The following is a 26,460-nucleotide window of genomic DNA, read 5'->3' as shown; positions in this document are numbered from 1 at the left end:
ATATATATATATATATATATATATATATATATATATATATTTTTTTTTTTTTTTTCCCAAGCAAAATTTAATTCTAATCAAACCTAAAGCAAGAAATCAGGAAGACCTCCACTTACCCCTCCAAGGACTATAAATGTTGTAGTTTCTGGTATCAGTGCCAACACAGATATGATTATCATGAATACTGCTGTTACCATTGAGTTGATAATATCCTAAAACACAGAATAGAAAGGTCAGCTCTGCATGAAGATCATAAAAAAAAAAAAAAAAAAAAAAGAATCAGCTGCCAACAGATTTTGAAACTTCCATTTTATTAAATAAATTTAGTGGGTTCTTTTTTTAGGAAATCAAACTGCCACTATAGGATGACACCTATATTGAATTTGGTCTATAGTGATGCCTAGTGGTTCTCTTAACCTATGATATACCAATCATTTAACTACTTAGGCTTATTTCTTTGTTCAAGAAACCCAGTACTCATCACAACAAGTGCCCTCCTTAATACCCATCATCCATTTAGCCCATCTTCCATCTCCCTCCCTCCATCAACCCTTAGTTTGTTCTCTAGTTAAGTCTCTCTTGTGGTTTGCCTCCCTCTCTTTTTCCCCCCTCTTCCCCTATGTTCATCTGCTTTGTTTCTTAAATTCCACATATGAGTGAAATCATATGGTATTTGTCTGTCTCTGACTGACTTATTTTGCCTAGCATAAAACACTCTAGCCCCAACCACATCGTTGCAAATGGTAAGACTTCATTCTTTTCGATGGCTGAGTAATATTCCATTATAGATCTATATATCTATATCTATATCTACATGTGTCTATATCTAATCTATCTATACACACATACCACAACTTCTTTATCCATTCATCAGTTGATAGACATTTGGGTTCTTTTCATAATTTGGCTTTTGTTGATAATGCTGCTATAAACATCAGGGTGCATGTGCCCCTTTGAATCAGTATTTTTGTATCCTTTTGATAAAATACCTAGTAGTGCAACTTCTGGGTCACTGTTTTCCAGACTGGCTATACCAGTTTGCATTCCCACCAACAGTATAAGAGGGTTCCCCTTTCTCCACATCCTTGCCAACATCCATTGTTTCCTGTCTTGTTCATTTTAGCCATTCCGACAGGTGTGAGGTGGTATCTCATTGTGGTTTTGATTTGTATTTCCCTGATGATGAGTGATGTTGACCATCTTTTCATGTATCTGTTAGCCATCTGGATATCTTCTTTGGAAACATGTCTATTCATGTCCTCTGCCCATTTCTTCACTGGATTATTTGTTTTTTGGGTGTTGAGTTTGGTAAGTTCTTTATAGATTTTGGATACTAACCCTTTATCTGATACGTCATTTGCAAATATCTTCTCCTATTCTGTGTGCTGCCTTTTAATTTTTTTAATCACTTCTTTCACTGTGTAGAGGCTTTTTATCTTGATGAAGTCCCAATAGTTCATTTTTGCTCTTGTTTCCCTTGCCTCCAGAGACGTTTCTAGTAAGAAGTTGCTCTAGCCAAGGTCAAAGAGGTTGTTGCCTGTGTTCTCCTGTAGGATTTTGATGGTTTCCTGTCTCACATTTAGGTCTTTCATCCATTTTGAATTTATTTTTGTGTATGGTGTACGAAAGTGGTCCAGTTTCATTCTTCTGCATGTTGTTGTCCAGTTTTCCCAACACCATTTGTTGAAGAGACTATCTTTTTTTCAGTTGAATGTTCTTTCCTGTTTTCCACATTGATCTATGTGTCTGTTTTTGTGCCAATACCGTACTGTCTTGATGACTGCAGTTTTATAATGTAGCTTGAAATCCAGCATTGTGATGGATTTTTATTTTATTTTATTTTTTATTCTTCAGTTTTATTTTTTATTTTTCAGGATTGCTTTGGCTATTTGGGGTCTTTTGTGGTTCCATACAAATTTATGATTATTTATTCTAGCTCTCTGAAAAATGCTGGTGGTATTTTGATGGGGATTGCATTAAATGTGTAGACTGCTTTGGGTAGTATAGACATTTTAACAATGTTCTTCCAACCCATGAGCATGGAATGCTTTTCCATTTCTTTATTTCATAAGTGTTCTATAATTTTCAGAGTACAGATCTTTTTCTTCTTTGGTTAGGTTTATTCCTAGGTATCTAATTGTTTTTGGTGCAACTGCAAATAGGATCAATTCATTGATTTATTTTTCTCCTGCTTCATTATTGGTTTATAGAAAGCAATAGATTTCTGCATGTTGATTTTATATCCTGCGACTTTGCTGAATATATTAGTTCTAGCAATTATTTTGGTGGAGTCTTCTGGGTTTTCTACATAGAGTATTATGTCATCTGCAAATAGTGAGAGTTTGATTTCTTCCTTGCTGATTTGGATGTCTTTTATTTATTTTTGTTGTCTGATTGCTGAGGCTAAGACTTGCAGTACTAGGTTAAATGGTAATGGTGAGAGTGGACATCCTTGTTTTATTCCTGACTGTAAGGGAAAGGCTTTCCATTTTTCCCCATTGAGAATATTAGTTGTGACTCTTTTGTATATGGCCTTTATGATGTTGAGATATATTCCATCAATCCCTACTTTGTTGAGGGCTTTTATCATGAATGGATGCTGTATTTTGTCAGCTTCTTTTTCTGCACCTACTGAGTGGATCATGATTTCCATCCTTTCTTTTTATTAATGTGGTGTATCATGTTGATTGATTTGCAAATATTGAACAAGGCCAAGGATAAATCCCACTTGACCATGGTGAATAATTATTTTAATGTAAGGTTGGATTCAGTTTTCTAGTATCTTGTTGAGAATTTTTGTATCCATGTTCATCAGGGATATTGGCCTGTAATTCTCCTTTTTAGTCGGGTCTTTGTCTGGCTTTGGAATCAAGGCAATTCTGGCCGTATAGAATGAGTTTGGAAGTTTTCCTTCCATTTCTATTTTGTTGGAACAGTTTGAGAATATGTATTAACTCTTATTTTTTATTTAAAAACTTTTTAAATGTTTATTTTTGAGAGAGAGAGAGAAGGAGAGAAAGAGAGAGAGAGAGAGGGTGGGGCGGGGAGGGGAGAGAATGAGCAGGGGAGGGGTAGAGAGAGAGGGAGACACAGAATCCAAAGCAGGCTCCAGGCTCTGAGCTGTCAGCACAGAGTCCGATGTGGGGCTTGAACCCACAAACCACGAGATCATGACCTGAGCTAAAGTTGGATGCTCAACCAACTGAGCCACCCAGGCACCCTGTATTAACTCTTTAAATGTCTGGTAGAATTCCCCTGGGAAGCCATCTGGCCCTGGACTTTTTGTTTGTTGGGAGATGTTTTTTTAAAGTTTATTTGCGGGGCAGAGGGTGGGGGTTGGGGGGAGAGAGAGAGAGAGAGAGAGAGAGAGAGAGAGAGAGAATCCCAAGCACGTTCTGCACTGATAGTGCTCAAACTCAGGACTTGAACCCATGATCTGTGAGATCATGACATGAGTAGAAATCAAGATTCAGACACTTAACCAACTGAGCCACCCAAGCACCCCATTTGTTGGAAGATTTTTGATTGCTATTTCAATTTCTTTGCTGGTTATGGGTGTGTTAAATTTTTTTATTTCTTCCTGTTTCAGTTTTGGTAGTTTGCATGTTTCTAGGAATTTATCCATTTCTTCCAGATTGCCCAGTATGTTGGCATTTAATTTTTCATAGTATTCTAATTGTTTGTATTTCTGAGGTATTCGTTGTGATCTCTCTCCTTTCATTTGTGATTTTATTTAGGTTCTCTTTTATTTTTGATATAAGTCTAACTAGGGGTTTATCAATTTTATTCTTTCAAAGAACCAACTCTTACTTTTGTTGATCTATTCTACTATTTGTTGTTGTTGTTGTTGTTGTTGTTGTTGTTTCTATATCATTTATTTCTGGTCTAGTTTTTATTATTTTTCTTCTTCTGTTGGCTTTAGGTTTTATTTGCTCTTCCTTTACTTGCTCTTTTAAGTGTAAGGATGGATTGTGTATTTGAGACCTTTCTTGCTTCTTGAAGTAGACCTGTATTGCAATGTACTTCCCTCTTAGGACTGCCTTTACTGCATCCCAAGGATTTTGGACTGTCATGTTTTCTTTTCATTTGCTTCAAAATACTTTTTAAATTTCTTCTTTAATTTTCTGGCTAACCCATTAATTCTTTAGTAGGATGTTCTTTAACCTCCATGTATTTGTGGTCTTTCCAAATTTTTTCTTGTGGTTGTTTAAAGTCCTCTACTATTATTATTACCAATGAGTTTATGTTTGTTAGTAATTGATTTGTATATTTAGGTGTTCCAAGCTGGGGCATAAATATTTACAATGGTTAGATCTTTAATTAATTAATTAATTTTGAGACAGTGTGAGTGGGGGAGGGGCAGAAGGGAGACTCTCAAGCAGGCTGCACGCTATTGATGCAGAGCATGTGTGGGGCTTGAAGTCACAAAACTGTGAGATCATGACCTGAGCTGAAATCAAGTCAGACATTCAACCAACTAAGCCACCCAGGTACCCTGATTGTTAGATCTTCTTGATGGATATACCCCTTAATTATGATATAATGCTCTTCTTCATCTCTTGTTATAGTCTTTGGTTTAAAAATCGAGTTTGTCTGAAATAATTATGGTTACTCCAGCTTTCTTTTGGCATCCCTTAGCCAAAAGATATTAGCCAAAAATAGATGGTTTTCCATCTTCTCACTTTCAATCTGCCTATGTCTTTAGGTCTAAAATGAGTCTACATTTAGGTGTAAATGTAGGCAGCATATAGATAGTGTTTTTTGCTTTTTTGTTTTCTTTTAATCCATTCTGATACCCTGTGTCCTTTGATTTGGAGCACTTAGTCCATTTACATTCAGGGTGATTATTAAAAGATAGAGGAGTTTAGTGTCATTGTGTTACCTATAAAGTTGGTGTTTCTGGTGATGTTCTGTGTTCCTTTCTAGTCTTTGTTGCTTTTGGTCTCTCCTCCCCACCCCCAAGGAGTCCCCGTTAGTATTTCTTATAGGGCTGGTTTAGTGATCATGAACTCCTTTAGTTTTTGTCTGGGAAACTCTTTATCTTTTTATTCTGAATGATAGTCTTGATGTTTAAAGCATTCTTGCCTGCATATTTTTTCCAGTCAGCATATTGACTATATCCTGCCATTCCCTTCTGGCCTGCCAAGTTTCTGTAGACAGATCTGCCTCAAACCTGATCCATCTTCCCCTGTAGGTTGACTTGTTGACTTCAGGATTCTTCTGACTATGATATGCTTTGGCGATGGCCAGCTTTTAAATTTAATGGCAGTTCTCTGTTTCTTGGATTTTGATGTCTGTGCCCTTCTCCAGATTAGGGAAGTTTTCAGCCGTAATTTGCCCAAATAAACCTTCAGCCCCTTTTTCTCTGTATTCATTTTCTGGGACTCCTATGAATGTTTTTCTATTTTAATAAGTCATTGAGTTCCCTAAGTCTACCTTCATGATCCATTATCTTTGTTTCCCTCTTCAGCTTCACTATTTTCCATAATTTTATCTTCTATATCACTGATTTTTTCCTCTGCTTTGTCCACCCTTGCTGTTATGGCATCCATTCAGGTTTGCATCTTGGGGGTTATAGCATTTTTATTTTCAGCCCGAGTAGACTTTAGCTCTTTTATCTGTGAAGAAATGGATTCTTTAGTCTTCTATGCTTTTTCCAAGCCCAGATAGAATCCTTATAATTGTTGTTTTAAATTCTAGTTCCAACATCTTATTTATATCTGTATGATTAAATCCTTGGCCATTTTTTCTACCTGTTCTTTTGGTGTGAATTCCTCCATCTCCAACAGGTTGTTTTTTCCATTTGTAGATGTGCAGCTTTGTTCTCTAAAACTTCTGATTGTTTTCTTAGGTGTTCAAATTGATTTCTCTAGCTGTTTGGGGGAGAAGACAAGCTTAGGGTTGCCCTATTCCTCTGCCATCCTAATCTATTTCTTTTTTATTTAAATGTAGGTGGATGGAGAACTCATCTAGTTGGGAGTAGATGATACATTGTGTGGAAGGTTTACAATAGAATGGTACACTGGGAAGCCGAAATGCTAAGAGAAAATGTGGAATAGTTTATACTGTAAATGAAACAACTTTATAACGTTAGTAAAATGCAATTAATAAGAAAAGTTACACACACTTGGCAGAAAGTGGTGATTTTCAGGAAAAAACTTTCACAGATTTGCATGAAATGGCTGGCTGATTATGCTATTATTTGATGATGTAGCTCATTCATTTATAATTTCTAGAAACAAAGCATTTGCCTTCTGAACAATGGCTTTAAAGGAAGCAACTTATATTTTGAATGGATATATTTTTTGTACAATGGATGTTTTGTATTTTGAATGGAAAAGAAGAATGGTCTATTCTGGATGGTTTACATCTGTTTGCAGGTAACTGTAGGCAGGGAGGTATTGTTAACATAGAAATATCGGACTTTAAACCCGTGGTAACTTAGAAACATAGTTATTAAAAAGAAAATAGGAAGAGGTTCAATGAGGACAGGGCAAGATTAGATGCACAAAAGAAGAAAAAAAGTTCACATTTGCAAGAAATATTAACTGTCCTAGATTAATGCCTCTCTGTGTTGGATACTTTGCTCTGCTTCAAGGCAAGCCACACCTCTACTTCAGGTAGACAACCCTGCCTCCAGTGAGTAATTCAGGTAAGTGTATATGAATGGCCTTGGGTAAAAGTGGTATTCTAGGGAATGTAGAGAACCACAGGATAGAAAAGGATGCACCTGTCTCGAAACATCAATGATCCTTAATAGTCATTTAAAACATTGTGTTTATAATGAAAACCAAACATCAATATACCATGGTGTAGAATGTTAATTACAAAAATGGAGATTTCACAGAAATTTTGAGCCTGCACTTGGATAACCACTGCAAAGCCCTTGGCTGGTTCACTTTGTGTTTTCTGTCATTGGAACACTTAAGGTTAATAGTCAGAGAAGGCCAGCTCTACACACTGTGTCGGTTACTGCAACTTTGGGACAATGATAAACATAATAAATGTGAATGCATATGACCAAGCCCTTTCCTAAATTAGTAAAGACAGTGGTCATGAGGCAGAAGTACTTACAAGTTACAACTGCAAGATTAATTGGAATCTTCAGCCACCTTTGTGTCCTTCACTTTTGTTACAGTAAAAGAGTTCCAGGCATCTCCTCCATCTGTGCTCTGGCTCCTATTCTCATCCACCACTCTGCAGGCACCTTATTCTATTCATTACCCTTCTTTGTCCCTGGCCAGGTTTCAACTCAGTAGCCCTGAGTTACAACTCTAGTTACAACTGTAATTATAGTTGTCTCTCTTCTCCTGCTCAATCTATTGCCTCAGCTTTACTATCACCTCTCCACTCAAGGCACACCACTCTGGTAAAGGGGCCTCTATTAACACAGTCAGTGAATATATATATTTTTCCAGGACTTATTTTTATTTCTTTACATGTGGTAATATTCACCACTCCTTTTTGAAATGTTTTCCTCTCTTGCCTTCTGTGACACGGGTCTCCCTTGGGTTCTCTCCTGTCTTTCTCTGGCTACTCTTCCTTTTCACCCCATATGTTCGTCTTTCCCAGTTTTACCTTCAGCTTGCTCTTCCCTCTGTGCCAGTTAGACCAGTCTCAGAGATCATTTACCATCACAAGGTGGTGACTTCCAGGTTTAACTCTTCTCTCTCCTGAGCTTCAGACCTGTTTTGAACATTTCCATCTGAATACTCCATAAGCAACTAGAACCTAGTATTTGTCTAACTAAACTCATTCCATTCGTCTCCCTGGCCCTTCCTTAAACCTATTCTTCTTCCTGTACTTCTTATCTCATTATCATCTCAAGATATTTAAGTGGCAGGTATTCTTAGTTTTTCTTATTTACCTATTCGTATCAATTCTACCCCATTAATCCCTTTCTCTCCAGCTACTGTCATGACCTTAGTCCAGGCCTTCATAATTTTCACGTCAGGGTTATAGAACCAAACTTTTAAGTGGTCTCTGAGACCTGCCTCTAGTTTTGTTGCTCTTTAAGCCATTATTGATACTGCCACCAGCAATCCCCTAAATGGTAAGCTGCTCACGTCATTCTCCTACTTAAAAAACTCTAAAAGCTTCCAATGGCCTTTGGGTTAAAACACAGGGCATATAAAGCCTTGTATGCTCTGACCTCCTCCTGCCTCTCAAGCTTCCACTCTTGTCCTCTTTTCTCCACAACTCAATATCCCAGCCATTCAGAACTACATGCAGCTGCTCGAGGTCATGCTCTTTCCCCCCACTAGACCCTCATATACTGCTTCTTCTACCAGGCAAGTCTATGATGACTTGCTCCCCTTCCCTGGTTTGGTGCCTCCACACTATCCTGAGTATACATCTATTGCAGCACCTGTTACACTGAATGGCTCATCTATCTTGCTTCTTGACTACATTGAAAATCTCACAGGTGTAAGATTTGTGTTTTATCAAAGAACCTGTTACAGAAGCTGGGATTAGCAGACACTTAACACTTGTTGAACAAATGATTCCATAGATCAAGAGCAGAGAGGAATCTTTTCATAATGGAATAAATTGTGGTTTATATACACAATGGAATACTACGTGGCAATGAGAAAGAATGAAATATGGCCCTTTGTAGCAACGTGGATGGAACTGGAGAGTGTGATGCTAGGTGAAATAAGCCATACAGAGAAAGACAGATACCATACGGTTTCACTCTTATGTGGATCCTGAGAAACTTAACAGAAACCCATGGGGGAGGGGAAGGAAAAAAAAAAAGAGGTTAGAGTGGGAGAGAGCCAAAGCATAAGAGACTGTTAAGAACTGAGAACAAACTGAGGGTTGATGGGGGGTGGGAGGGAGGGGAGAGTGGGTGATGGGTATTGAGGAGGGCACATTTTGGGATGAGCACTGGGTATTGTATGAATACCAATTTGACAATAAACTTCATATATTGAAAAAAAAATTGAAAAAAAAAATAATAATAATCCCGTAGTTGACCATGCAGCACCATTTCTTTTCTTTTTTTTTTTAAGTAGGTTTCATGCCCAGCGCAGAGCCCAACACAGGGACTGAACACATGAGCCTGAGATCAAAACCTGAGATGAAATCAAGAGTCAGACACAACTGACTGAGCCACCCAGGTGCCCCAGTATAGCACCATTTCTAAGAGATTACAATATCAGCAAAGTTTGATCCTCAGAGATTTGGAGACTAAATTTCAGTGTGGTACACATAGGACACTCTCCCTCCCAGTGTATTCTGTTCAGCTTAGAGCTCCAAGTGTATTACTGGGACATGTAATAAGCTCCAGAGAATTATAGTTTGGAGAAAAATAAATAGTTTTATTAATCTTGGAAAGCAGAATGTGAAGAGCAACTATACCATTTTTTGAGTAAAGAGGATATGGACCATGCTGTTCATGTCCTTGCAGAAATCTCTGGAATAATTTAGCTTAGCCCTTTCTGCTACTATATGACATTATGTACTCTGAGGGTCAACTGATGAAGGCATTGTGATCTCTTTTCCTAGACTTCCCTCCAGTCAGGTCCAGCTCTAAAGTGTGATCAAGTACTTTGGAGAGATGCTATGAAGATCTTCTCTGTTTCCCAGCTTTCCCCTTTTGGGATCTGTTCAGCTTGTGATTAGCTTGAAACATTCATCACTGGCCTTCAAAAGTGGTTCTAGAAGGTACCACCTGAAGGCATGCTTACGGTTTGAGAATAGCTCTAAAATCCTCTCTCTCCTTAACTAGGGGTTATCAGCTTGGCTATCAGCATTTTGGAACCCAGGAGGATGAGACAAGTGCAGCAGAGGAAGACTTCAGTGCAGCTACCAGTCTAAAGGTGGGAAGGGCAGCAGGAGGTCTTAGAAGGGAGACCTACAGAGACAGGATATTGAGGATAAGACTTGAAAGAGGAGAGAGAGGTAAAGACACTCCGTTTTTCCTAGAACTGGATAACAATCCAGGGACACATTCACCTTAACTAGTATCTTCAAATTGCCTATGTTGACAGTTTCTAGAACCATTTAGGCACTACACTGGGCAGTTATTCTTAATGCTATAAGTATGGCAGGTGAAGTTCATATGCTACTAAATAAGGTTGTACAATATAAGTTCATTATTTAGCATTAGTGTTTCCAGAATTAAGATAACATTGTACTTTATTCAGTCTCCCAAATTATCTCAGTTTTCCATTTGGTGGTCAGAGATGTGCAAGACGTGGATACTTGGGTATCTGCCTCCATCTCTCCCCCCAATTTTGAGGCCATATCAACATGTATTTAAAAGAGGGGTAGAGATTAAGAATGTGCTATAATTTTATTAACTAGGATCTTAAGTTTAAATTTCTTTAGAAGATCTACAGTTCAGTGAATTCTCCTGACAGAAGGGTCAGTCACATCTAATAGATGGAACTCAGATTTATGCTCTGTGGTTGCACCAGGGACAATACAGAACACATTAGCAGTGGATAGAATTCCTCCTTCCTAAGCCTATCAGACATTACCTAAAGGCTTAAGAAAACCAAAGCATAGTTTATTAAGATGTCTCACTATGACAGGAAAAAAGTCTAATAAAACTGAACACTTACAAGCAAAGGCCAAAACAAACAGTCTATTAATCGATCCAGTCTCAGCATATATAAAATTATGAAAAAGAAAATAACAGCGACTTCAAATCCAGTGATGACAATGTACGGTTCAGGGGCTTGTGCAATGATAAAAAAAGCCATAGATGTCACAGTTAGTGCCTATAAGGATAAAAACAAACAGACAAACATGATTTATTCAATGATTATTGAATGCCAAGTTTAAATTGTAAAAATGATCATTTCTTTTTTTATTAAAAAAAAATTTTTTTTTAACATTTATTTACTTTTGAGACAGAGAGAGACAGAGCATGAACGGGGGAGGGGCAGAGAGAGAGGGAGACACAGAATCCAAAGCAGGCTCCAGGCTCTGAGCTGTCAGCCCAGAGCCCGACGCGGGGCTCGAACTCACAGACCGTGAGATCGTGACCTGAGCTGAAGTCGGAGGCTTAACCGACTGAGCCACCCAGGCACCCCAAAATGATCATTTCTAAAGTAACTAAATAAATGGGTTTATGCCATATATACACACATCTAAAAGAGGAATGACCAAAATGTATGGATGCTGACTTCTCCTTCTGTTTTAGAGAACTAGGTGTCCCTCTCTGTTATTCCACTTGCACAACTAATACCATCACTTCCCACATTTGTTCCCTTGATCTTTCTTTACTACCTATCTTCTTTTCTGAGACCTTCAATATCTTCTCATTGGTTCCTTTCTTCATCATACTATAAATATATCCAAGTTGTCCTCTCTTAAAACACACACACACACACACACACACACACACACCCCTCCCATTCATCCTGCTCCCCAAAGAAACTCCTGCTTTTTACTTCTCACTATAATGCTTTTCAAAAAAGTCTGTATACTGACTCCTAGAATTCCTTATCATCTGCTCATCACTCCTTAACTCTTAGCAGTCTGGAATCTACTATCAAATTTAAACTTAGAATGTTACCATGAAAAATACTGGGGAGAAAATTTTAAAATAAATTGTTAAGAGGGGCGCCTGGGTGGTGCAGTCGGTTGGGCGTCCGACTTCAGCCAGGTCACGATCTCGCGGTCCGTGAGTTCGAGCCCCGCGTCGGGCTCTGGGCTGATGGCTCGGAGCCTGGAGCCTGTTTCCGATTCTGTGTCTCCCTCTCTCTCTGCCCCTCCCCCGTTCATGCTTTGTCTCTCTCTGTCCCAAAAATAAATAAAAAACATTGAAAAAAAAATTAAAAAAAAAAAAATTGTTAAGAAAAACAATTCTCCGAAGAACCCTATGGTGGGGGGGGGTTTAAAAAAATGCAACAATTCTGATGCTTCACTTTTTTTTTTACATACTTTCTCTTACCTAGATAGAATGCAATCAGAATGGATGAAAATTTTAAGTGAAAAAAACCTTGATAATTAATCTAATCCAATCACCTCATTTCCAAGTGAAGATACAGAACACAGAAATGTTAAAGTGAACTAAAAGAAAAATAAGCTGATAAGTTCCAGGGAGTCTGTCAACATCATGTTCTTAGGAGCTGTCATGTTACAGCTCTATCCAAAGTCTCTATGTGCTTGGAAAATGGTTTTGTCAAGAGTTTTCCCTGGCTAGACTTTTATGATTAGTCTGTCAGCCAGTACCATCTACATAGTCTTTTTGACCTTAAATCTATTCAGGCTACTTATTTATGATTCTTTCAATTACCGTATTCGTATACAAACAGCCTACCTTTAAGCTTCTAAATTGGTCAGTTTGAGTATGTAGCAAATGTAACCAGTAACTAAATAAGTCATTCTTTGTAATTAACATATTTACTCTTAGCAACATGTCACCTCAAACCACTTCATTTACTCTACTGAACCGTCCCCTTGAGCTCATGGGTTATGATACGTAGGGTCACTTTTTCAGCCCTCATCCCCTTTAAACTTTCCACACCATGGAATTTGACATTGGTGTTTAATCCATTTTCTTACAAGTTCCCATGATTTCAGTTACACTGAGTTCTCCCCCGTTCCATTATTTACAGCTCTTCTATCTTTACTAACTCTTGGCCTTTGTCTCCTGTTCTCTTTTAAATATCCCACTAATATCTCAAACATTTCTTTTACCACTCTATGGAAATTGCTTTTCCTCAGATCATCAGTGATTTCAGAAATACTAAATTTAATGAACATTTTTTACTCCTTATGCTACTGGACCCTCATGACTTGTCATTGGCTGTCTTTTCCTGTTTTTTCTACTCCTTGGGCTGGCATGTCACCTCTCCTAGTTCTTATATCTCTGCAACTATTCTCCCTTGGTGGGCTTCTCTGCCTTTACTCATTCTTTTAAAATGCTGGCATTCCTTTAGATTCTGTCTATGACCCACTCAGTGAATGTGAGTCTTTCTCCCAGGTCTGTCCTCAACATCTTACACTTAACTAGCCATCTGCAATCTCTGAGTACCTGCAGGAATCTCAAATTCACCATCACCAAAATTGAACTCATCTTGCCTTTCCCTCCTGTATGCACTATCTTAATTGGTGATACCACCATCTATCTTTTTTTTTTTTAAAGTTTAATTTATTTATTTTGAGAGAGAGAGAGCAAGAGAGCCAGTGAGGGAGGAGCAGAGAGAGAGGAAGAGAGAGAACCCCAAGCAGGCTCTGCACTGTGAGCACAGAGCCCGATGCAGGGCTCGATCCCATGAACTGTGAGGTCATGACCTGAGTCAAAATCAAGAGTCCGATGCCCAACCGAGCCACCCAGGCGCCCCAGATACCACCATCTATCTTATCACCCACCCTAAAATCCTAATATCAGTGTTCCTAATTACTCCTCACACCTGATCAATCATCAGGTCCTGCTGATTTGATGCCTAATGTCTTGGGAACTCACTCCCTCCTCTTCATCCCTAAACTAATGCCCTTCAATATCTTCCCTGAACTATGATGACAAAGGTAGGTGTTACAGTAAAATTTCTAAAATGCAAGTGCATTTCTCAAGGGCTCCCTGTGGTCTTGAGAATAGAGCCTACCTCTCATCATGGTATTCAGTCTTAAAGGATTCAGCTCCTGTCCACTTCTCTAGCAGAGTTTCTTCACAGTTTATCCACAGGATAATTCCAGTGTTTAATTCTGAAATTAAACTTCTGATCCTCTGCCTACATTTGCTTCACCTACAAGCTTTCAGTGGATGGCAACTCCACCCTTCCAGTTGCTTAGGCCAAAAACTTGGGAGTTATCTTGACTCCTCTTTTTCTTACACCTCATCTGGTTCATCAGCAAATTGTGTTGGGGCTACTTTCAAAATGCATCCCATATGATCATTCTTGCAGCCTGCTGTGCTACACCCTGATCTGAGCTACTATCTCATTGCCCAGATTACTGCAATAGCTCTAACTGGTCTCCTTGGTTCTACCCTTGCCCTTGCAGCAATTCCCACCCCACCCCACCTCCTGGTCCCCCTGACCAATCTATTGTCAACATAGCAGCTGGCCTATTTTTTTTTTTTTTAATGTCAGCTCATATACAACCTTACTCAAAACCTTCCTCATCTCTCACTGTGTCCCCCTACTGTGTCACTCTACTCCATCCACATTGGTTTCCCTGCTTTTTCTTGAACCTTCGGGTACATTCCTGTCACAGAGCCATGGATGTTCCTTTGCCTTAAACTCTTTTCCTCCAGATATTCTCATAGCTAACACCCTAGCCTCACTCAACTGCTCAGTTGTCATCTCAACAAGGCCTAACCTGATTACTCTATTACTGCAACCTGCAACCTTCCTCTGCTTCCACTCCTTTCCCTGGCTTTACTTGTCTCTTGTTCCACAGCACGTACCACTTTTTAGAATACTGCATCATTTATTTATTTATTGTGTTTACCGTCTGTCTCCCCACCCTCCCACCCCAATATGTAAACTCTGTTAAGGGCTAGGGATCTTTGCTTTGTTCACTGATATCTCAGAGCCTGGAACATGGTAGGCTTTCAATAAATATTTGTTGAATGAAAAAAATAAAACAATGCTCAACTTGTTAAAATTTGCTGCACAAGGGCACCTGGGTGGCTCAGTCGGTTGAGTGTCTGACTTTGGCTCAGGTCATGATCTTGCGGTCTGTGAGTTTGAGCCTCACATCGGGTGGCTGCTGTCAGCGCGGAGACTGCTTCAGATCCTCTTTCCCCCACTCTCTCTGCACTTCCCCCACATGTCCTCTCTCTCTCAAAAGTAAAAACATTACACAAGTCAAAAAAAAATTTGCTGCATAAATCATGCTGGGTTTTTTTGCCTCCATATATTTGCTCAGGTGGCTGTCCTTCAGACCCCACCCTTTGTTCCTCTAGGAAGTTTCATGATACCTCTCTTTATCTTGTCCTTGGTTATATGTCTCACTCTCTGGTCTATTCCCATCTTCTCACATATTATGGCTCTGCTCATAGGTCTGCCTCTTTGACTACACTGAAGAAATTCCGTGAGTCAGAGAGTTTTGTTTTGGTTGTCTTTGTTGTTCCAGGGCCCAAGTCAGATCTTTAGAATATAACTAAATACTCCAGATGTTTGTTGCAGGAATTGATATGTCTGAAACTAAACCTTTCTCACAAGATCTTGTTTCTCCTCCAGTGTTCCAGAGCTTTCAGTAGTGGGCATAAAACTCCAGACCCTGAGGCCAGTTCTTCCCTGATTATTTACTCCTAACCCAAAGTAATCTCTCTGTTCTTCGAACTCTAAAGTAATTTTCTAAACCTCTCTTACGCGTTCTGACTTGTATTAAGTTATAGTTGTTTCTCAGAATCACAGACTTTTGGTGTGGGAGGGACCTTGTGTGCAATTTGTTCTACCCACTCACCTGAAGGGTGAATCTCCTTTACAGCATCCTCGCTCATCTACGCCTGTTAGCTTTTGCTGTTCAGCAATGTGCTCCCTTCCCAAGTGGTGTGGCCACTTAATTTAGGCAACTTTCCCAATAGACAATTCTCCCTCGTATTAAGTGGAACTGTTTCCCTGTAACTTCTATTTCCATTCCCTCCTTTAAAGAGAGGTCACCGCTTTAAAATGTAAACATTATTTTTTCCTTCTCCTTTTCTTTTCTTGAGTTCCTTCAACATATTCTCCCGTGACAGTCTCTACTGCTGTAACCAGCCAGGGCACCTTCCTCCAAATCATGGCTCATTCTCTCCAGACCTCTGTTCAGAACTGAGTGCAGGGCACTGGCCATGCCTGACGCCACGAAGCGGGCAGCCCCACTGTCCTCTGCGGGCTAGAAGCACAGCTGCCTGGCCTGGTAACCTGGGTGGCTGGTGTGCAGGGCCAAGTGGAGGCCACTCGTGCAGACCTGCGCACTTTGCTTTGTGACTGTGTCCGTGAACCCCTGAAGGGCAGACAGTGCCTTCTCTCCTTCTGCCCCCGGGTGCACCGTGAACTGCCTTGCCTCTCGGCAGGTCTAGGGTGAACGACAACGCAGGGGGGGCGCCTGGGTGGCTCAGTCGGTTGGGCCTCCCACTTCGGCTCTGAGGGCTCGAGCCCCACCTCAAGCTCTGTGCTGTTCAGAGCCTGGAGGCTGCTTCAGATTCTGTGTCTCCTTCTCTCTCTGCCCCTGTCCCACTCGCGCTGTGTCTCTGTCTCTCAAAAATAAATAAACTTAAAAAAAAAAAAAAAACTTAAAAGAGAAGGCAGGGGATTCCGCTTTGTACACTTGAGAGCCGTCTCCCGCTGCCCTTGAGCACGCTTCAACACCGCCCCCACCCGGTGGCCTGGCCTCACCAGCCGCAGCATCTTCACTTGGCCTTTCACGCTGAAGCAGAAGGGGTGATGCTTCTGCTTCAGCGTCTGCATCGCGCTCGCAGCCGACCCAGCAACAACGCTTCTTTCCTTCAGACCTTCTCCTCAGCGCACGGCTCCGCCAGTCCTCGCGCGGCGACCGCAACTGTCACAGCCACCGCCCGCGGCCCTTCTAGGATTCCCGCCCTCGCGCGCGCGCGCGCATGTCACCGCGGTCTGCACTCGTGCGCATGCGCCCCACGGGAGCGGATTGCTCGCCTCTCTCGCCTTCTCTCTCTGTCTCTCTCTCCCTCTTTCTCCCTCTCTCTCCCTCTCTCCCCGAACTGGTGGGGTTTGCCTGCTACATTTCCACTGACCTATGGGGAACCACGCTGGCTGGTCCCTCTTAATGCCGCCCCATCCCGCACTACCAGGCACCAATGACAACTGCTCTCCAGCAGTCCATATGGGTTTTCCTGTCTGGGAGTGCTTCCGGAGGTGGGTGCGGGATGGGGGTGGGGGGTGGAGTTCAGGAATGCCTGCTGGGCAACCCCAGACTTTGGGAATCTCAAATAACACCCCTCAGAGAGGATTTCCCTTGGTCACTCCGTCTAGAGTCGCCACCATCACTTTCTCTTCATAGCACTTATCACTACGTGATATATTTAAGAATATAAATTGCACAAAACCAGGGGCTTGCCTGTGTCTGTTTCTCTCCTTGCAGGGTCCCCAGGGTCTGACACATAATAGATGTAGAATATGTGTAATCTAAACTAATGGCCTGGGCCTCATACCCTGTCCTTGTCCCCAGGGGATCACAGTCTGATCTAACAGCTTCATCCCAAGTCCCAAAAATGTTGCACTTAATCCTGAAGTTTGTGGAGGGCACGTTTGCCATGTGCTAGGTCTGTGGCAGATATCACAGAAAGCACTAGATGAGGTTGTGGCTTTCGGGTAGCTGATTTAGAGACTGAGTGAAACCTCTCATAAATGACGTCCTCTTCCCTGTCCTAGAGGTGACTGCTAGCACCTTGCACTTCTGGGAGAGGTGGGAAACCCCTCCACTTAAGCACTGGAATGGGCATGCACACACAGTTCTTACTGCAGCAGCTTGGGTTTCAGGGCCTGGGCCTGTTGAATTATATATACCCATCTACCTCACAACCTGGGTTGAATTTTTGCTACCTGACTATGGACGGGATTTACAGGCTTCCTTCCCACCCCCAGTTGTCTGCACAGTTGGCATATTGGTTGTGCCTTTCTTTGTTAAAAGATAAACTGAGGTATATTAAACATTTTAAGAGTTTGAGCAAAAATCGATATGATTTAGGTGGCATCCAGTCTAGCAAATAGAAAGGAGCTCCGAGGAGCTGTACAAAATAAAAAACTTTTATAGGCAAAAGGAAGTGAGAACAAGGAAGTTACACTGGCAAAAAAGCGGGTTGGTTATTGCAAGGTTACTTTGCTGTAGGGGATGGCAGGGGTCTGTCACGCAGATTACATAACTAGTGTTGATCAGGCGATTCCTGAAGGATTGGCCTAAGGGTTCATTTCTGGGAGAGCCCACACTACAATTAAATCTTGGTTTGGTCAGCTAGGGCTTAGCATAAGCAACTCCCATTTTGGACCTGTTTCCTGTTTTTTTTTTTTTAACACTTCCTTGAGGGATCTAGTACATTTACAGTCTAGACCCTGGACATGTCAAAGTTCAGAGGGAAGAGGCTGTGAAGCAAGATACATGGCTTGAATTCCAGCTTCATCCCTTTAATGAATGCTTCTGATCATTTTATTTTTTTATTTTTTTTAAATGTTTATTTATTTTTGAGACAGAGGGAGACAGAGCGCGAGTGGGGGAGGGGCAGAGAGAGAGGGAGACACAGAATCTGAAGCAGGCTCCAGGCTCTGAGCTGTCAGCACAGAGCCTGACGCGGGGCTCGAACCCACCAACCGTGAGATCATGACCTGAGCCGAAGTCGGACGCTTAGCCGACTGAGCCACCCAGGCGCCCCTACTTCTGATCATTTTAATCAAGTTACCTAAGTTTTGGAGGATCATCGTTGAGAAGAATAAATGATACCCTAAGTATGTGCCAGGTGCCTGGATAGAACACGTGCTCGATTAAGTAATCTCCAATAATTTATTAACCAACCAGTCGTTGGTATTGTTGGCCATCCGTCCCTCAAGTCTTGCCAAGTCAGGGGTCCCGTTGGCGGGAAGATGTCCTGGCTGCAAACGGCTTTGCCCACACCTTGAAGTACTTTCCGGGTGGGAGAGAGGGTGAAATACGACAGGGTCTCTTTAAGAGCCCGGCGCCAGCAGGCGCCCCGGCAGCCGGCGCGGGGATGGAGGCGGCGCGCTGCGCTGGCGCTGAGTGGCGCAGGAAGGAAACGGAGCCGCCGGATCCGTCCGCCGGGCTATGCTGCTGCGGTCGCTGCGGTGCTGGGCCGCCCAGGCGCTGCGGCGCGGGGGGACTGGGAGCCCCGCCTCGGGCCCCGGGACGCGTGGGGCGCAGCGCCGGGCCTGGCCTCTGGGTAACGCGTCTTTCGGTTCCATGTCTAGCGACCCGCGCCTTGGGTCTCAGCGGCTGCCCGTCTCACTCCCCGCCCTCTGGCCTGAACCCGAAACTACTCCAAGCCTCCGGGATTTCCTGCGGGGGCGTGGAGGGGCGAGGGCAATCGTTGGCAGCTACTCCGGACCCCAGCCGGCCGCCAATGGGTGGCCGCCAGTGGGTGGGGCCGTGGGGCTCCGGCCCCTCTCTGTTCGGAGCTGGGGAGCCCTATAGAGAGCAGAAGGATCCGCTACCCCCGCGAGTGCGCGCTGCCCCAGTCCCCGTCCCACTCCTGGTCCTGATTCTTTTGGCCTTGGGGAAGACGGAGGCTGGCAGCTGCAGTTAACAAGTTCCTGGTGGGTGGTGGGTGGTTTAGGCTCTGAGCCTTTCTGCTTCCCCTGGGACTAGGGACTTCCCCTTTCAGAAATGGGAGTCACCATTATAGCCAAATCCTAGCGTTCTTTGGCCTTGGGTTGTTGGGTGGTGCCTGTGTGGTGGTTGGGCCAAGGTGTCAGCCCTGGGCTGAAACCCATGCCTGCTGCCCACTCTTAACCGTCGCGTCCCACTGGAGGCTACTCTGTTTGAACTTACTGGACCCATCTGTGAGGACCATAAATATGAAATATATGGAAAATGGAAAGTATGATATACGACGTGAAAAAAGCTGAGCACAGTTGGGGCCCAGAGGTGCCAACAGGATCCAGGCAGCAGCTGCACAGTGTCCATGTAGGTAGACAGCAGTGGTGGGTCTGCCTCCATCCACCCATGGAGGGACTCAGATGTCATTAGAAAACATTTTCAGGCCAGGGAGTAAGCGTAAACATGACTGTTCTTTGTGGTGGTTTTGAAAACTAGGACAAAGAAGAGTGAATTACTTAAAACTGACTTTAAAAATTGATTTCCTTTCTTTTGTAGATAAAGATAGAGAAAATGAAAAAGAGAAAAAATCAGTGGTAAGTCCCTCATTTATGTGCACTCCCCAGTGTAGGATTATATACAGAGAGAGAGCAGGAGGATTGTATATGCACAGGGAGAGAGAGAGGAGAGAGAAGAGGTGAGTGAAGAAATATGTGCACACAGTTAAAAACAAAAATATAAGAGGATCTCCAGGGATGAGGAAGTCTGTCTTCACCCCTGGGCCTCAGACCCCCTTCCCAGAGGCCACCTCTTACGAGGTTCCATATCAAGAGTCTACGCAGGTAGGAGCATACATGTATTCACAGCCTTTAGGTAGATTTGGATTGTCAGCTTGATGAATGATTACAAAGGGATTTGAAAAATGCTCACCTGTTTGGCAAAGATTGATTTCACTTTGGGTTAGTGGTTGGCAGCCTGGCTGTGAGGGAAGATCTGCTGACTCCTGCTCCCTGTCCTCCAGTGCTGAGGTGGGTGGGGATACCAGAGAGAATCCATATGGGTCCACAGACATGGGTTCAGTCAGTGTAGTGACTTTGAGATGCCATCTCTGACATGGGACTGGGACTGGTGTGAGGTTGAAGGTCAAAGGAGGGCCAAGCTGGACATGTTCATGGGGATGTTGGAGACTTTAGCTGGCTGGGGTGAGGAACAATATTTTGGTCACCATCAATCCAGAGGCTCGGTTTCTTGAGGGAGCCAGAAGTCGGTAGCTTCTGTGGTTCGGAAGAAAGTGGCTTGGTGAATGGTGGCAGGAATACCTTGGCTGGTATCTGCAGAGGGCAGAAAAGGTGAGCAAGCGCCCTGGGTATTCGGGGTGATGGAGAAGGCCAAGGATGGAATAAAGTCACGTGGAGAGGATTGGTGATTGGGAGCCTTGAGATTTACCAAAGTATGTTGAAATGAGAGGTGGGGTGGGTTCTGACACCACAGAAGGAGAAGGGGGTAGAATGTTGAGCTGAATGAGAATTGATACATTATTGTGCTATTAATTATTGAGCTAGGCACTGATGTGAGCCAGACTTACCCTGGCTGCTTTCTGGGTATGGTTCAACATGCCCTCAGGCACACAGTAGGTCCATTAGAAGTGGTATGGGGCCTGCATTTAGGCCCGTGGCTATTGTTTATCGTTCAAATCTTCTCCGTTCCTGTGTGGATCTGGGGACCAAGCAGCCCCTGTCACTGGTGAGTCCCTGGTCTGATGGGAGAGACAGCAATAAATAGGGCCATGGTGGACCTGGAACAGCAGTGATTCTGGGGGCTGTGAGTAGAGGGCAGAGCGTCCAGAGGACAGTGCCTGAGGGGAGCCTTGGGGAGCCTTGAGGCCTCCTGGGAGATGAAGGAAAGGGGGAGCCTGGAGTGTTGGAGCAGAGGGAGCTGCAAGTGTGAGTCATAGAAGGAAGAGACCCTGCAGGCCCAAAGCTTTGGCCGGGCCCCTGAGAGCTGGCATGGGGGCGTGGAGACAGGTCCCAACACCTGGAGCCTCTAAAAGACTTTGCCTCTCAGGAAGAGATGGTGGTGGGCCATGGGTGGACTTGAAGGCCACTGCCGGGCCAGAGTGGAAGGCAGAGAGGCCAGTGGGGAAGCCACTCCAGCCACATAGGGTAGGGGCCAGGGAGACAGGCCCAGGTTCTGCAGATGAGTAGGAAGCAGGGTCCAGAGGAGTTGCTGAGTTACTGGGTGAGGACAGAAGACACCAGGGTGTTGGGTTGTCTGGGTGGATGGTGCAGCCTTTCCTGAGGACTGGAACAGGAAGAAGAGCCATATGTGGGTAGTGGGAGGTGACAAACTGAGGTGCCCAGGGGACATCCCACCAGACAGGACGCGTCAAGTCCTCATCTTTGCTGACCTGCAACCGTGAAGTTAGTCACCACCACAGAATAGGAACACGCCCTTTTGGAGGAAGGTCTCATCCAAGCAATCTGTTTCCTGCAGTGAACAGGAAAAAAACAATCTGTGCAGAGCAGTGTCTAGGCTGAGCTTGTTCTCATTTTCTGGGAAGAGGATAATTTGTTTCCTTTAAAGAACAGCAATAAAACATCACATCCATTAGTTGCCCTAATGGGATATGCCTTTTGTGCACTCGGTTGAGTTCATTTTGCCGTGTTGAGTTCTACGGGAGTGAGCTGGCATCTGTTAGAAATGTCATTGTCTAGCCTTCCTCGATACCCATTAGGATCAGGGCAGGAGAAAATAGTCACAGCTGACTGGCAGAACTTATAGTGAGGGAACAAGGTGAGATGGCCCACTGTGACCCCACGTTTTATGTGGGGTGTGACTGAGGCTTCCCTGGGGTCGTGAAAAGGGGTCTGCCAGACCTAGGTGTGATTCCATCTTTTCCCTCCGCCAGGCCTGGTGCCTTGGGCAAGTCACATACGTGGGCCACGTCTCTCTGGGTGCCTCCGGCCTGAGTTTAAAGGTCACTGTGCCCTCATGGCTGTCTGTGAGCCCTCTCTCCCACTGCAGTTAGTGTCAGCAGAGTGTGGGTTCCAGCTGTCCTTTCTGCTTTATGCCCTTCTACAAACCTCACTTTTCACTTCAGTGAAAGTGTTAGGACCCATTGCTTTGGGTTCTGGCAAGGTGAAATGTGGTAACGGTGTATGTTACCCATCTTTGGGCCTGGCCTACTGCAAGGTGCTCAACCTTCTCTCCAGTCTGAATACTTTCCAGTCCATAGCTGAGTGTGTTCTTCCATGTAAAGCTGTGAGTTAAGTTCTAGATAACAGGGGCGCCTGGGTGGCTCAGTCGGTTGAGCGTCTGACTTCGGCTAAGGTCATGATCTCACAGTTTGTGAGTTCGAGCCCCGCGTCGGGCTCTGTGCTGACAGCTCAGAGCCTGGAGCCTGCTTCAGATTCTGTGTCTCCCTCTGTCTCTGCCCCTTCCCTGCTCATACTCTGTCTCTCTCTGTCTCTCAAAAATGAATAAACGTTAAAAAAAATTTTTTTTTTTAATTTACAAAAAAAAAGTTCTAGATAACATATACATGCTTCCCAACCTCAAAGCCATTAGGCTCTTGTTAAGGAGGCTGGACCCTTAGGCCTAAAATCTGATGGTCTGAGGGGTTGAGCAAGGGAAGGGCAGAGCTAGGGTGGCCGTGGCAAGCAATGTATGGCCTAGGAAGTAATGTAAGGGAGGGTCTGTCTCGGAGGGCAGTGGCCCAGTGGCCACCAGCGGCCACCAATCGTGGGCCTGGAGCTGACCACCAGGGGTGGGAATCAGTTTGTTACTACTAATGGTGGGACCTTGGGTATTTCCTGTGGAGGGAATTCTGTGTGCACATTGAACTCTTGGGCTGAACCAGTTATGCTGTTCACGTGCGCCGTTCCCTAGAAAGTCTTCCCTGATGCTCCCCTAGATGCTCGACTTTCAGTTCTAATCTGTATTTGTCTTTTGTTAGATCTGTGTTGAGGGCAATATTGCAAGTGGGAAGACGACATGCCTCGAGTTCTTCTCCAAAACAACAGGGATTGAGGTACGGCCTCCACACCGGCTCTGAAAGAACCTGTGAAAGCTTGATGGAGTGACTTACAGAGGGTGTAGACCAGCCATATCCAATAGAAATATAATGCAGGCCACATATGTAATGTAAAATTCTAATGGTTTTGCTAAAAAAAAAAAAAAAAAAAACCCGAACAAACCCAAATATTTAATTTTACATAATCTAAATGTTATGTCAACATGTAATCAATAGAAAAATCATCAGTGAATTATTTCACGTTCTGTTTTTCATGCCAGGTCTTTGGAATATGGAACATATTTTATAGTTACAGTGTATCTCAATTTGGACTAGTCACATTTGAAGTTTGTAATAGCTCTAAGTGGCTCCTGGCCACCGTGTCAGACAGTGCAGGTATAGACTTTCCTGCATTCTGGTTAAGAGGGGTCTGCATGTGGAGAAGGAAGGCAGACTGTTGAGAGTGGGGAGCATATTATGGTGTCACATCTGTGATATCCATGTGCACGCTACAGAGTATTGCCATGGGGAGCCAGTTAACCTAATCTCTAGTTCATTTACAGCCAGTCACTCAAAATAACCTCACAGATCTTGAAGAAGTGCCTCTACACTAAGACCCTGACTTTTCTTCCTGGTAGATTCGAATCTACCCGGTGTAATTACCTGCGGTGTAATTTTTTCTGTTTATGGCTCTTTTTTGTCACTATAGATCCTACAAGTTTCATACCTTTGGAGTCTTTTCTTTCCTTCTTTCCCTTCTTGCTTTTTACTTCTATTAAACATATATATGGTTTGGTAAAAAGAATAAACATTCTGTAGCCCTTGTCTTGCTTGTGCAGGAAAGAGTTCACAGGCCCAAGACTGCTGTCCTTGGAGAGGCTTGTTTGCGAGGTTGGCCCTTGACTGGCGTGTAGGAACTTCGATTTTGGGAGAATTCCACCATTTCCCAACTGATAGAAGTGGCTCTCTGTGCCTGAACTGTCTGTGCAAGCAATATGGTTTAGTCTGGACACCTGCTTTCTTTCTGGGAGTCTGGAATTTTTGGATGTGCCGGCCAGAGACTGCCTACATGCTTGCACTCTGATAAAAACCCTGAACTCCCAGGCTCGGGCCAGCTTCCCTGGTGGAACACCACCTCACACATCTTGTCACAGGTTGCTACTGGGGGGTTAAGTGCTTCCTGGGTGACTCCCCTGGAAGAGGCCCTTTGGACACTTGTGCCTGGTTTCCTCGTAGACTTTGTTCACCCTTTTTCTTTGCTGATTTTGTTTAGTACTCTTTCTCTGTAACAGATCTCAGCTGTGATTACCACTATATTCTGTGTCCTGTGAGTCCTCCTAGTGAATCATCAAACCTTGGGAGGCAGGGGTCTTAGGGACTCCTGACACACCTGAGTGGTGTAACTCCACATGGCGCTTTAGGAACACTTAACGTTCTTATGTAGGACCTTGGGGCCAATGGACAACAATAATAAAAATAACAACAATGGGAGTTCACATCTAATGAGGATAATACTATATGCCAGGCACTATATGCCTGTGTTGAGGCTTCAATATATTATCTAATTGATTTCATCCTCATAAGAGTAGTCCCAGTGAGGTCGGTGCAATTATCACCTCATTTGCAGAGGAGGAAACCAAGGCTCAGTGAGGTTACATGAATGGCCAGGGTCACACTGCTAGTGTGTGGCAGAGAGCCAGGTCCCAGCCCAGGCTGTCTGGCTCCAGGGGCCACACCCTTGTTTGGTTTTTCTGTAGCGTGAAGAAGGGCTTTGGTGGCTTTAGGAAGAACTCACTTAGCCTTCAGATCTCAGCTCAGTGCTCTTTGATCTCCCCAGCTAGGTTACCCACCTTGGTGTAGATTTTTCTGGCCCCTCTGTATCTTTGTTTTATACCTCTTAGAGTTTGAAAATACGTGATTTCTGTGATGATCCGATTAAGGTCTGCTTCTCCCAGTAAGTTTAAAGTTCCATAAAAGCAGAGGCGGAGGTGGTTTTTGTTCTTGCCTAGCATGGCACCTGGCACAGTGAGTCCTCAGTAAGTGTTGAATGGCAGTGCCATAGATTGAGCACAGGTCAAGGCTGCCTGTGACCAGCCTCTGGTGGGCCTGGGTGGTGTAGCATATGCTACTCAGGACAGCAATGGAGGGCTGAGGGGCAGGCAGTGATTCACAGAGGAAAGGATATTTGAGCTGGGTTTTGAAGGATCTATAGGAATTTTCTATGTAATGAAAGTTGATGTGAACTGAGGTAAGATGGGCATATTGGGCAGAAGGAACAGCATGAGCAAAGGCACAGAGGTATAACGTGTCAGAGGATGTTACTCTTCATGGGTTCCATGCATTGCTTTCTTTTGGTCTTTTGTGACCTATAGAACCTGCTTACATGCACTTTCAGGCCTCCAGATAGATCTGGGTACTCTCAAATTCTTGGCCCTGAGAGTACCATTTAAATCCTTTCCAGCACATACCTGTACCCCTAGAAAGGCTCTGGAACAGTTTAGGGAGTAAACTAATGAAACATGACTCTTAGCTGTCAGTGGGCCCAATGCAGAGTTCAAAGGAGGAAATGGAGGCAGAGCAAATTGCTGAGGTCACGCGAGAGCCCCCAAGCTGGCAAGCTGGGCTTTACACCACAGCCGGAAGTGCCTCAAGTAGCTTCTGTCTTGGCTTCTATCCCCTGTCTGTCCAGCCTGGCATGGGGACGTTAAGGGCTGGGATGGAACACTTGAAGGAGATATTGAGAGAACCTCCCTTGCCCTCAGCTCCCAGGGCACCCAGAAGGGTGGTATGTGTGTATTCAGGGATGCACAGAGTTCTCAGCTCATTTTTGGAAGTCCTGTGAGAAAGCCATGTCTAGATAGAGTTGTGGCTTCGAAGAGAGGATTGCCCCACTATTTTGGTCTACCTGGGTGCCCAAATCTTGAGGAACAGTAGACTTCTGATATTTTCTTTCCTTGCAGGTGTTACAGGAGCCAGTGCCCAAGTGGAGAAATGTCCGTGGCCATAATCCTCTGGTGGGTGTGTTGTCTTCTGCGTGAACTGCCAGCTTTGGCTTAAGTGGCTGCGGATGGTGTGCCAGTGTTTGAGTTTGCCCCCTCCCTGCCCAGGCATTTTCCTATCTCTTAGCTGGGGTGGAGGAAAAGAGGGAGGGGCAATTGGAAGATGGCAGTATATTGGTGTTCTGAGGTCAAGGAGCTCTGAGGCCTGGCTGGGCATTTGCAGATCACAGGGACCTCCTGTCAACTATCCCAAACTATCCC

At 43.8% G+C, this 26,460-nt stretch overlaps 2 protein-coding genes across 4 annotated transcripts in view; one reads left to right on the top strand and one right to left on the bottom strand.

Annotated features, from left to right (window-relative positions):
- LOC125916397 (chemokine-like factor) overlaps positions 1–16,504 on the bottom strand; it is a 19,415-nt gene extending 2,911 nt beyond the window's left edge. Inside the window, exons 1-3 of the mRNA XM_049622580.1 lie at positions 16,287–16,504; positions 10,572–10,730; positions 117–212 (exon numbers count right to left, since the gene is read on the bottom strand). Of these exons, the coding sequence (XP_049478537.1) occupies positions 117–212; positions 10,572–10,730; positions 16,287–16,358 (327 nt within the window). The 5' untranslated portion in view covers positions 16,359–16,504. The remainder of the gene's footprint in view (positions 1–116; positions 213–10,571; positions 10,731–16,286) is intronic.
- A 1,635-nt stretch (positions 16,505–18,139) lies between these two features.
- Positions 18,140–26,460, top strand: part of TK2 (thymidine kinase 2) — a 33,287-nt gene continuing 24,966 nt past the window's right edge. The window contains exons 1-4 of one of the 3 annotated variants that reach the window (XM_049622572.1): positions 18,141–18,814; positions 19,747–19,784; positions 23,144–23,218; positions 26,161–26,214. In XM_049622572.1, the coding sequence (XP_049478529.1) occupies positions 18,700–18,814; positions 19,747–19,784; positions 23,144–23,218; positions 26,161–26,214 (282 nt within the window). In that variant the 5' untranslated portion in view covers positions 18,141–18,699. The other 2 variants (XM_049622574.1, XM_049622573.1) reach the window with 2 other exon arrangements.

Source organism: Panthera uncia (assembly GCF_023721935.1).
Source record: "Panthera uncia isolate 11264 chromosome E2 unlocalized genomic scaffold, Puncia_PCG_1.0 HiC_scaffold_20, whole genome shotgun sequence".
Lineage (NCBI taxonomy): Eukaryota > Metazoa > Chordata > Mammalia > Carnivora > Felidae > Panthera > Panthera uncia.
The sequence above is the reverse complement of the archived record's forward strand: the minus strand, read 5'-3'. Positions and strand labels throughout refer to the sequence as shown.